Genomic DNA, 12,950 nt, shown 5'->3' with positions numbered 1-12,950 from the left:
AGGCAATTCTCTGACTCTACAGGTTAGATATGCATTTTTCCCCCCTCAAATACCTGTATTTAAATCCAAGAGCTACTCAGTTACGCACCTTTGCTGATAAGAAACTGCACTGTACAGAGATGCCCTGCCCTCGCTGCCTTCATTAAGGGCGTCCGTCCCCCTTCAGACTCATGCTCCTAAAGGAAAAAGATGAAGTGGATTTGTTGAGTTCAACACAGAAGTTAAACAAAATGGCTATAATCTGTATTCATCTTGAAAACTGCTGCTGTAGGTGCAGGTTCTACAAGGTCAAGGTCTTGCTTCACACAATAGAAGATGCTCAGTTCAATCAATATACATTTACACACAAAAAACTTTTACACATCTTTTCTTGCCCCGCTGTCACTTGAACCAATGTAAATACTTTTTTTTTTAAAAGCAGGGCAAATCATAAGTGACTAAGAGGATTTAAGAGTACGGCGTACCAAATTGGCTCCAGCCTGCAGTAGCACGTCTGCCACATCAGTGTGTCCGTTCTCACACGCATACGTCAGTGCTGTATCGCCAGTTGCCGTCGTGGCATGAACGTTTGCTCCTGAACGAGAAAAAGTTACAGGAGTGTGAGCTCAAGAGTCTAAGACATTTTTGATGTGTCTTTTCTTTCTACCATTGCTGCATCTTCTTCCTTGCCCACCTGCAGCCAGTAGGTACTTCACCAATTCCAGATGGCCTTCTTGTGCAGCTTCCATTAGCGGGGTAGAGCAGCCCAGCTCAATGTCTGCCCCTGCCTTAATGAGGAAGTCAGCCACTTCTAAAAAGCCTCCACAACATGCTAGGGTCAAAGCGGTCTCCTGGGTTTCCTCTGTCTGGGCATTGATGTTAGCACCTAGACGACAGAGCAAGACCAGTTTTGTTATATTCAGCTACTAAAATGGGAAAACATAATGATAACAGACTGTGATCATGTCAAAATTGTTAGTTGTTTTTGTTTTTTTTATGGTGTTTCAGAGATGCAAGAACAAATGCTGCTACCTTGAGCCAGCAGCAGTGCTACCATCTCCTCATGGCCTTCTCTGGCTGCCTCCATCAGGGGAGTGTAGCCCTCATCATTAACCTGGACACAAACAGAAGCATCATCAGATCAGAAAACATAAGGGTGAAAATGACTCGCAGGTTACACGGACACAACCCTGACTTGTGTTTATGTGGATAGAAATTGTCATCCAACTGCATTTAGCCAGTTACATCAATGTTGTCATTTACATTTTAGATAACAGTGAAAAATTAGCCGTTTTCCAATTTTGGAAGCAAACACTTTTGTTTAAAAAGGACCGACACTTTTTGGTTTGGAACATTTATAGTATATCTTCACAGCAAATGTATCTACAGCTATACAATTTTTTTTCCATTTTGTTTTAGTGTATCTTTGCATACCTCCTCCAAGTTGGCTCCTCTCTCTATAAGCAAGGCTGCCAGCTCCACATGTCCTCCACAAGCTGCCAGGGTAAGGGGCGACTCAAAGGAATCAGCTGGCATGTTGACTTGCGCGCCGCTGTCCAACAGCAGCCGTGCCACCTCCACATGGCCATCCTGGGACAGCGAGACACACAGAGAATATAGAGATAAGCACCTGAATAAATACACGTATCAATTTCTAGTCAAGCTACATGAATTTAAACCATCAATTTGAAAAAGTGTTTAAAACGAGAAAGTAGTGACATTTTAGCAGACTGATGAAAGAGGCATCTAAAAACATTGCTGTACATTTCCATCGACAATAGCACAATTAATGTTTACAGAAAACTGCACACCCCTTCCACAATTATTTAGCACGACTGATCTGCAAACAAGATAAAAACCAATTAGCACAGGGGAGATGGTGTAAATTATTAAAATCTTCTTTCAGTCCACTTTTCTCCCACTTAACCATGCGAGTACCCAACCATTAGCAGAACTCTGTTGGGTTTGGACACTGAATAAGACCCGCTGTTATGTTTCTGATGTTATTTTTTTTCAAATTTAATATTAAAGTTTATTTTGTTTGAGCTGTACTGAGACACAAAAGGGAGTCTAAGATATATAAAGCAATTCATTCTTGACCATGCCGATTACTTCAACGTATGTACTGTCTGTTTATAGTTACAAATACAAAGTCATAACAAGTGGTTTGAGGTGTGAAATGTGAAGTGAGGTTTTAGGTCAGATGCTTACCATGCAGGCCTCCATCAGTGCCGTATGCATCTCATCCGTTTTGTGTTCCTGGTCTGCTCCGGCCTCCAAGAGAAAACGCACCATATCCAAGTGACCTGCAGAGGACAAACAAAATCAATGTAATTAATCTTTTACAGGCCTTTGGACAAGGTTATGGGAGTAGCCTGCCACTGGGGGAAAGTAACAAGTTAGATCAGTTCAGAGTCGACTGCAAGTACGCCAATTTTACTGATCTTAAGATGTAGACTTTTTTTAAAAAACATTTCATTAAAATGAAAAATAAAATAACCAGCTGAATTTTAAAGAGTAGCTGACTGTTAGGATAGCTAACAGAACTTATGTAAGAGCTTTATTTTACAACAGTATTAGCCCAAGTCTTTGTAACGAGGGCGCTAAATTGCATAACAACTAAAAAAAAAGTAAAAGGACAATGCGCATTTATTCCTTTCTAAAAATAAACCCTCAACATAAAAACTAACCTAGGGATACAAGTTCCATACTTAAGTACTGACCTTTGTAGCATGCAAGTGTGAGAGCACTCTCCTTGAACTCATTGGAGTGTGTGTTGATGCCAGCGCCATACTCCAATAGTACCCTGGCCACTTCTACGTGGCCAGCACTGGCCGCCTCCATGAGAGGTGTGTGTCCGTTCTCGTTGTGGTCCTCAATGTTAGCACCCTCTTTGAGCAGCACCTTCACCACATCCACGAAGCCACCGGCACATGCATACGTCAAAGCTGTGTTGCCTGAAAGACAAAAGTGAGATTATACCGTGTGTTTTGAAGTCACATTAAATGGTTTATAAATAGAGAAGTTAAAGTAGTCTTACCAGTAGAGGACTGGGCATTGACATCTGCCCCATGGACAAGTAGTAGTTTGACAATGTCCACATAACCTCCACTGGCAGCAGCCATGAGTGGTGTTATATCCCCCTTGATGCCCCTGTCCTCCACATTGGCATGCATAGCCAACAAAACCTAAGAATAGAAAACAGAAGAAGAAAAAAAACGTAAATATATATTCATAGGCTTGTCAAAGGAATACAGCCCCTTAAGTATTTAGCAGGAACTTAATCTGGACACCAATCTAACCTCTTCCATACCTGTGCAAGTTCATAATAGCCAGCCGAGCAGGCGAGACACAGCAAGCTCTCCCCTTCCTCCGTGTGCTCATTGACGCTCCGGCCCTCATCCAGCAATTTGCGCACGGCGTTGACATCCCCATCCGAACACGCCTCTGCTAAACTACGGCTGAAAATAACCAGACTGCTACAATTACTGCCACTGTGGCAGGTGAACACACGCACCCCTCACAACAACACAATTACTTCCAGGCAGCAAAGAGACACACACGCATGCTCATAGGTATTGTTTATGAAGCAGTGAGTTGATGGTGTGAGCGAGATACATACTTGTCTGCTTGGCCGGCATTGAGTGTGTTTTCAGCTCTCATCCGGGTGAGGGCGGCTGCGGCCTCGTCCAGGGCACAACTCACAGATGACGTCAGTCGCCGTAGCACCTCGGGGTCTGCAAAAGCTTTACCATCGGCAGTGGACAGTTTACCGATGCCTGCCGAACACCAAAAGGGCAGAGGTGCATAGGGCAATGCAAACCACAGGGGAGCACAACCACACCAGACCAGATGAAGAAGCAAGTCCAGTCCAGCAAATCCAATCCAGGGTTAGTAGCAGCAAACACAAAGAGGGAAAAAAATCAATAAAGAAAAAAATAAAATAAAAATTTAAAAATGAATAGGGAAGGAAAAAAAAAAAAAAAAAAAAAAAAAAAAAAAATCACACAGAAAACACAAGCATTTGTTAATGTGGCTTAATATATCTTTTTTCAATAAACCACCTAAGAGTAGCAATTTCTTTATCAAATAGTAAGGTACACAATAAAAGGGGAATATTGGGAGTATCTACTGTGCTGTGCAAAAGTCTCAAGTCAGTCTTCATTTCTTTATGTTGGGCTAGAAAAACGGGAAAAAAGGTGCAGCGATTTATTGAGATGTACAAACATAAATAGTTTTGTACAAATCTAACGAGTTTTTAAGTCAGTATTTGCCATTTTTTCCCCCAACACAGCCGGAACCCTTAGTCAGGCTTTCCGTAAGTAGTCTTCATTAATAGTTCTTGAAGGACATTCAAATCTCTTCTTTGGAGGAAAACAAATCCTCTGTAAAACAATCAGGTACAAGTACTGGCCAATGTCAAACGGAGCCATTTAGAAAGCCTGGAGACCTATTGCTCAAGATTATTTAAAAATAAAATATATTTAAAAAAATTTTTTTTTTAAAAATGACACGACACTTTGGCTCATTGGAAACAAAATAAAAAGAAATGACTTGAGACGTTTGCACAGTACTTCAGTAGTTCAGAACAATAATACCAGTGAAATGAAGCTGTTGTATACACCAAGGCTCAAAGGTTTGGAGTCAAAATTTTGCAGTTTTCCTTAAGTCATTAAATGAACTGCAATGTAACACTGCTGAGAAATTCTGATATTTACTGAATATAATTTTGCCGTAAAGACAAGCTTCTTGAAAATGACTTCAAGTTAAATTAGTTTAATATTAATGTGCACTTCCTGTATGTTACAGTCTAGCGTCCTACAATAGGACTGACAATTAGCATTACTTTGGTGGTGATTTCATTATAACAATACCAGCAAACTGGTGTTTTATTAAAACAAGTAGTTTGGAAATAAAACTTTTCTTGTTCAAATCTCACACTTTCCTAGACACATTTCCTCTGCCTTGACTGACAGATGGACCGATCTCAGAATTGATGTGCTTCAATACTTCAAGGTTAAATAATGAACATGAAAATAAGATCCTTTCTCTTCTTTTCATGCTTATTTAAATATTTTAGCACGTTCAGATTCGTTCCAAACTTTTGATCAGTAGTGTATACGAACCAATGTAGATTCAAGCTGTTAATGTTCGAAGAGAAAACTGTCTCATCCTGTGTGAATTATAGATGGGTAAAAAGCAGTGACCATGAGAGAAAATGATGTGTTAGGAACAGTGGCCAGCAAGCAAGAGAAGAACTGAAGAAAACAATGCAATATGACAGGAAAAAAAAAAGTCTGTGTGTCTATTTTGTCATGAAAAAGAAGAAAAGTCAATGACCAGAGTGAAAGGCAAGCAGCAGCAAAATGAAAACAACTGCTTTTGCTAATGACCTACAGAGGAAGATCTCTCAAAGGAAAACAATGAACATTTCCAAACCAGCAAACCACTTGTGAGAGGAGTAACAGTGTGCATTTTACAGACGTGTGTAAAAATGAAGGGAAAGAAAAAAAAAAAAAAAAAAAAAAAAAAAAAAGGGAAAAAAATAAATAAAGTTGGCTTTAAACCTTTCGGCCTCAACTTCAACCCATCCATTAACCAGGCACAAGACAGCTTCAGTCCTTAAGGTTGTGTTTTCTCACCACTGACTCGGGCTAAACTTAGCACTGCTCTCAGACAAAGATTTCACAACAGTCTCATATGCACAAGCAAAGAGGTCAAGGAAGTTGATCATTAATGTTTTACTTTATCGTGTTTTTCCTCAGAGAACACAAGCACTTCATTCACTAAACAGGAATAAATAGGTTAGATATCAGCCGTCACCAAATCCCCTCTCCTGTGTATAATCCTCTACATATAACTACTAAACAGAGCAGGAAGTAGTGAATGAGTCAAGAATTTCAGTCACAACATCAATTTAAAAGACCTTCACTGTGTTTACACATAAGCACTTGTTCCTGCTCAGCTCCACCTACAACGCTGCCATGTTTACACGTACAACACCATCTATCTTTTATCGTGTTAAACTAAAATAAAATTTATCAGGACAAGTGTATATACACCAAATGCCTACTGAAAACATAACTGGCACCGACACCAGTCTAACAGGAATCATTCTTGAAGCATTTACGTGCAATGAAATGAACAACTAGATCAAAATGTAAGCTATCCTAACAATACGTCAGACGAAACCATTAGTACCATTTCAGAGAAAATGAGTTGCCTTCTAGGTAAAAACCAACCAATAATACTGCTGGTAAGCGCTGGCTAATAACTTAGTGTAATATTTTGTGGCCATTAATTACATGTGAGCAACCCGCCCTTCCCCTCATTTAAGAGGTCTTAATGTAGAATTAAACTAGCTAGTGAGAGCCAGAGATCTTAAAAATCTCAGAATGGGATGAGCATGAGCTCATCTTAATGTTGTTAAACTAAGCAGACACTCTAGTTTAGACCACTTATTTCTTTGTGTGTTTAGGTACGTAAACTTTAAGTCAACTTACTTCAAATGAACATTTAAATGCATGTCATTCGTTATTTCATGAACTTTCATTTGCAGTACCAGTAAAGTCTCTGGTGTCTGGGTAATGTGGAATAAGAGCAGCCACTAATCTATTAAAACCAGTTTTTCAGTATAATGCTTGAGTGCAAAATCATGGTGGCTCTCGTGTAGGAGGGGGAAAAAAGGATCAAGTAACTGCCAAGACATGACAAAGGGGCAGGAACTGAATCTGAGGATGTAACTGTAATAAACTAGGCTTTGTATTTGCAACAGCATCATGAAAGCAAGCTCTTTTGATATAATTTTCCCCACACAGAGCAACAAGGAAACCCCAGACAGAAAATGAAAGGGTTTCAACTCTTAAAAAGTACACAACGGGATAATTGCTAGAAACAATTATGTTTTGATAAACTGGTGATCCCAAAAGTGCTGCTGCAATCCTGAGACTTTCCAACAGGAGCGCTCTGGAAAAAAAAGGTCTACACACATTTAGTTCTAAGGAATAATTTAATTTAAAATCTAACTTTATTATAAAAGAATTTGATAAACAGTTTTAAATGATTCTTATGTGATATGTGTATCATGTATAATATTTATTGTAACCTTTTGTCCACTAGACAACTTTCACCATTCACCAACTGACTTTTCCCCCTCTACAATGGATTTAAAAAAAAAAAAAAAAAAAAATTGGTGCATTCCTACGTGGTCACTTCACTTTCATTTGCTAAGCTCAACCACTGCCACCACTCATGAAATAGTAGATGTGCAAGTCAATTTTTGATAAAAAATACTGACACTTAGGACTAAGGCTGTTCGATATAACAATATATATCGGATGACGATATAAAAACGTCTATCGTTTCATTTTACGCTATGGTTTGTTTCGTGGTGTCGCAAAATAAACTGTTTACGGCAATATATTTTCATCGTTTTGATGGTCACTGTAGTGGCTATATTAAGTTCTCTCTTTCTCTTGTATTTAATATAACCACACTAAGGACGGACAAGGGCCTGTTTTTATGGGTCGTCATTAGTAACAACGACGGTAAAACCATCGCATGTCCGCTTGTTTATTTTCCCCATAAACCTTTCACAATAAAGCTCAAGATCCTGTTGACACTTTTCAAAATAAATGGAATCACGTGAAAAAGTATTGACGGATGAAAAGCCAAAACAAACCTTAGACTCAAACGTTAGAACAGGCTTTTCCCTGCAGCACGCCGTGTAATAAATACAAAGAAAACGGGGGCCGTTACAACCTATGTCTACAAATGTGTAGTTTCATGCATCGGTTAAAACACTCGACTCCAGGTACATGACGCCCAGCTGGAAACACTTCACCTACCAGAGATTCACAGAATTTACAGAAAATATAATATTTGTGATTTATATCGTTATCGGACGATAGAGGTTTTATATCGGGATATGAGATTTTGGTCATATCGCACAGCCCTACTTAGGACTTGCATAATTCACAATACATGTAGTTCCAATATTCATGGTCTGTGTTTGATGGCACAGTGTGGGGTGGAGAAGATTTTTGAGGATTATGCAGTTTTGCAGACAAAGACAACTGGAGAGCCAACATTCCTGTTATACTTCTTCAAAGTCTGCCGCCTGGGGCGCATGCGCAGTCGTTGCATTGTAATGTAAATTCAACAAGTTGCCGTAATCACAAAAACCTCAGGTAGGCACATAGACGTTTAGATAGACCCTCATGCAACTTACTCATGCCAAAGTTTATGACACTGGGACCTGGGTGGACCCCAGAGTATCAAAATAAAAGTATAATTTCTGCTTTAATCTATGTAGATCCAGAGTTCCATAACAACCTGGTCTTTTTAACAATCATCATCCGTCATTTTGTAGGAATGGGACAGTCACAGATGTTGATATATTCTATACATGTATACTGCATGTGAAAAGAGACTGAGAATCCTGGCTGCCAACACAGCCAAGCAAAAACGCGCCATTCCAATATTGCCAGTTTTTGTTGTCTCAACTGTCTGCAAATCTCAAAACTGTCTGAAAAATTGTGGCTTATTGAACAGTTTCGAATGCTTAAGTTGCCAATATTAACTGACAACATTGCCCCAAACCCTCTCCCAGTAACCCTCTGTGCCACAACTGAAAACTAGAAAAACTAAACACAACTAAACTGTTCTGCACAGACACACAGCACCAGAGTACCCTCCACACTGCTGAAACATTCTACATTCCCTTTATTTATTTTTATTTATTTACACTTGCCAGAAAGCACAGGAAGCTGCTGTAGTATTCTCCTGAACAACAGGTGTCACCTGACATAATGACATAAAGGTGATTTCTTGGTTTTAGATTTATTTAGTAGAAGACATACACATAGTCTCAGTGAGCGTCTGGTCTAGTGAAAGGTCAGAAGTGCAACAGGTGAATTGAGAAAGAGCATTTGAGGACGAGACACAGACAGTAGGAGGTGAAGAGGTGACACCAAGAGCATGTGAGGTCAACACATACACACATATTAGTTAGACTTATTTAGAGGAGAGATTAGTTATGTCTCGACAAGAAAGAGGAACAATTCACTTTGAGACAAAGAACGGAAAGTACAAGCCATGAAAATAGAAGATGATTTTCTGGGTGAAAAGTCATGGTGATGTTGATCTGATCTATGTATAAAATGTACCGGTGACGCATGAAGGGGCGTCAGTAAACAAACCCTGATGTTATAAAATAATTGTTTGTGCCTTAGTAAGTCGAAGATCAATTGCTGTTTCCAGTGATCTTCCCACGTGTGAATTAAAATCTTCGTTTGACTTCACCCGGCCGGACCAGTGTGGTTATTTTTCGATCACCTCTTGTACCCTTTCTCAATTTTTGAATCTTAACATTTCCTTATTTATTTACTATATGTAACCTGAATTTTTCTCTCTCTTATCAAATAACAAAGGTTATCTTTAAAATTTGTTACACCACCAGAACAGCACCAATGTAGGAGGAGAAGAGGTCAAAGCCAAAAGCAAAGACATTTTTTTTTTTTTTTTTTTTGGGGGGGGGGGGGGGGGGGGGGAATCTTGGCAGAGTCTGTCAACCGACAGAGATACAACATGCCAAGCTACAAAAATTGAGGGGTGCACGACCAGCTGACCTGATACAAAAACAGTGGCAGACACCAGAGGATATGACATCATTTTTCAATGACACCCCCATGCAACAGGGATAAGCATAAAGTGGTATACATCTGGGCAGTCTGCTAGAATAAAAATTTGCCCCTTTAGTGATGCTGGCTAAAGGGCAGAAATAGCACTGTGTAGACTGTGATGGTTAACAGTTTCTTGTAATCCTAATCAAGTTTTTAAATGTTATGTTAAATCACTTATGTAGATGCTACAATGACTAAACATCGTTACTAAATCATCACCTCCTCAAGTTAAAAATTGAAAATAAACAAAAGAAATAAAATCAGCTTTTGTGGGCTAATCTAGAAGTTTTGAAAGTTTTAGGAAAATGGCAAAAAAAAAAAAAAATAAAAAAAAAAAATTTGGACTTGTGTCCAAATCCACTTAGCAGTCAAAGATCACATTAATCCCACAGCATATTAGCTATTATCCCAATACCTGGTGCGTGCGTTAGAGCAGGGCGATATGGCCAAAAATATTTATCACGATATATATTTGAAAATTTGCGATAACGATATAACTGACGATATAATTGATACGAGACAAACTACAACTCCACAACATTACTAGCGCAAAAAGACAACCTATCATTTATTTTCACTTAAACAAGAAGCTGGTTTTTATGTACATTAAAGCTTTATAAAAATGTAACAGTGCAAATGCAAATTCCTTGCTGAAAGTTTAACCAAAAGGCATTTCCAGTAGAAATGGGCTGACATATCCTGAGCATAACCATGTATAATATCCACTGAAGTTAAAAAGAGGTGCTTTGCAACATTAAACTGCAGTGTGCAGTACGTATTTTTCGGACCATAAGGTGCACGGGATTATAAGGCACATTAAGCGAAACAAAGCAGTCAGATAAATCAAACTTTATTAAACTCATTCTTCTTGCTTCCTCCACTTCTGTACCATTGATTCATTAATGTTGAATTCTCTGGCAGCTGCTCTATTCCCATGTTGTTGCAGTATATTAATGACTAACCTCGTATTGTGGATGGATTATCTCAGTTGTTCTCCTGACTGAAGTTTGGTCCGTTTACAGCATCCTGCCATGCGATTGCATTTGTCTCTAACCATGAGGAACCTTAACGTTAACTTTTATAAGTGGAAAAGTGTTAGTGTTCGTCCTCCAGCTTCACTGTTTATGTTATGCTAACATAGCTGTGTCGCTAGCGATCACGTAGCACATAATTATATACCAGCTAGCCCAACTTCAGTAACCCTACAAACGTCACTGCTGTTTAGTTTCCTGTCTTCATTTATGTTGGAAGTGATAGCAGAGCTGTACGTTTGATTTTTTTCAGAAATCTCTCAGTCCGAACATGCAATATCATGCTTAGGTAACTAGCGAAACTAGCGAGCTAACTTCCGCTAGCTTCCTGCTAGCTTCTAACTCCGTTAAATGTAATACATTTTGTTTTCATGGATGCCTGGAAGTTAAACTTCATAGTTACACCTGGTAAAGCAGCAATGCTGATCGTTTTATTAAAGATGAAAGAATTTAGACAGTTTTTAACTCTTAGTGATGCTGCAGTGTTGTTTGACCTGAAGTATACGGAGTTTAGGACCCAGATTACTCCCAGATTTAAGGGCATCTTAGTCCGACGGCCGCTTGCATGTTCTGCAAAAAAATGTGCTTTGTCGTGTATCTGACGGACAAACACCAAACCAGTTCCACATCACTGAAGTTGCACCATTTTTACAAACCAATTCTGGTTCATCTGTTTCACTCAACAATCGGCCATGTGCGTATGAAAACAAAGGCACTGCGCATGCGCGTTTTACTCATATTCTATCGCGATATTTCATTTTCCTATCGTAGCCTAACATTATACCGGTATTACCATGAACGGTATAATATGGCCCAGCCCTAGCGTGCGTGCATGCACGCATAGACGCAACCCTCTAGACCTGTGGCTACTAACTGTGATAGGCAGAACCTACCTCTGATTTTAGACCAAGTGTGCACTCAGCAAAGTAATTCATAATGTGCCTGAGCACATTTTACCCCTTGATTCCAGTTCATTTGTCTAGTGTGCCTGCTGTGTAGTGGGCTGACTCAAGGTATACATGTAGTAACCAAGCCCAAACTTGGAGCACCAACACCCTCCTCAACAACAGCTGCCTCCATGTAAAATCAGTTCTATTAAATCTAAAAGTTCTATAAGAGAACAGCAGTCCAAAAGAAAATGCCCCACTTTAGCCCTGAAATACATTCCTTAGTTGCCATCTTTGTGCTTTGCAGCAGTGTTTCTTTTAGGCTGTGTGCATAAAAGAAGAAATGCAAGAGGTGGGAACTGAAATGCTGAGAAAAAGTGAAGTGTACTTGGGACCCAGATTGTTAAACACTGTGTGAGGGCAGGCCTGTAGGGGGGTTGGGAGGGGTTGACAATCTTGTCCTGGCACAGTACAAGAAAACCACAACTGATGTAAGTAAACCCTGTTTAATCTAGCCTGACTCATAACTAGCAACTCCTATTTAAACTCTGGACCCAACTACAGTGATGACTTTACAGAGGCTGTGGCTTCATGCGGTTAAAGGTACTTCTGACACAGACATTTCCACATTAAGGGGCCACAAGGCCATCTTCTTAAAGGAAAAGGCTGAGCTGGTAGCATGAATCACTGTCACCACACACATTCAGAGGCCACAATTTCTACTGCACATCATGTTTGTTACTTTTACACCAAGCTTTGTTCAAGTTTTCAACATACAGTGTGTTACCTTGACTCTCTGAAGGATACAGGAACAATTTTTCCTACCCATATAAGACAGCCCAAGTTACATTTTTGCAGCAGTACTGATGGTTATCAAAGCCAAGCACAGCCAGTGCATGCAAGCGTGCATGACTGCTGAATGCTTATTAGAGCACTTCAATCAAGGCTTGAGCATCCGTTTTCCTCATTGGAGCCAGCTTATGCTATACTGAATTCACATCAAATTCAAAATAAAGGTATCCATCATTATTTCGTCATATGTAACAGATAGGCCTTAGTCTAACAATGCGCCTCATTCAGTTTAATACACTGTAAAATTACAGTCAATAGATTTGCATCTTTAAAAAAAACAAAAAACAAAACAAAATAAGAGACAACAAATAAAGCAGCTCATTATCTTGCTGCTTAAACAGAAGTCAGCCTAAGCACTTCAAACTTGGGCATCGCTGTAAACAAACTCAAGGTAACCTTCACACATTGCAGCCCGTCCCATGTTCCAAATGGTTTTCCACATAATCCACATTTTTTGCATAGCCTTTCCAGAGAACTCCAGATGTGACATAACTACAACGCCACAGGATGAACTGATC

General features: G+C 39.4%; 1 protein-coding gene across 10 annotated transcripts in view; it reads right to left on the bottom strand.

Annotated features, from left to right (window-relative positions):
- Positions 1-12,950, bottom strand: part of ankhd1 (ankyrin repeat and KH domain containing 1) — a 33,644-nt gene that overhangs the window by 11,771 nt on the left and 8,923 nt on the right. For 2 of the 10 annotated variants that reach the window (XM_080901636.1, XM_080901638.1), the window contains exons 3-12: positions 3,602-3,758; positions 3,293-3,455; positions 3,020-3,167; positions 2,703-2,936; positions 2,193-2,285; positions 1,414-1,577; positions 1,012-1,093; positions 674-865; positions 465-574; positions 89-176 (exon numbers count right to left, since the gene is read on the bottom strand). In XM_080901636.1, coding sequence (XP_080757762.1) covers positions 89-176; positions 465-574; positions 674-865; positions 1,012-1,093; positions 1,414-1,577; positions 2,193-2,285; positions 2,703-2,936; positions 3,020-3,167; positions 3,293-3,455; positions 3,602-3,758 — 1,431 coding nt within the window. Of the gene's footprint in view, positions 1-88; positions 177-464; positions 575-673; positions 866-1,011; positions 1,094-1,413; positions 1,578-2,190; positions 2,286-2,702; positions 2,937-3,019; positions 3,168-3,292; positions 3,456-3,601; positions 3,759-12,950 lie in introns of all 10 variants that reach the window. The other 8 variants (XM_080901639.1, XM_080901640.1, XM_080901642.1 and 5 more) reach the window with 6 other exon arrangements.

The sequence above is a fragment of the Rhamphochromis sp. 'chilingali' genome (assembly GCF_963969265.1).
Source record: "Rhamphochromis sp. 'chilingali' genome assembly, chromosome: 13".
NCBI classification, from domain to species: domain Eukaryota; kingdom Metazoa; phylum Chordata; class Actinopteri; order Cichliformes; family Cichlidae; genus Rhamphochromis; species Rhamphochromis sp. 'chilingali'.
This window is presented reverse-complemented; position numbering and strand designations above follow the sequence as displayed.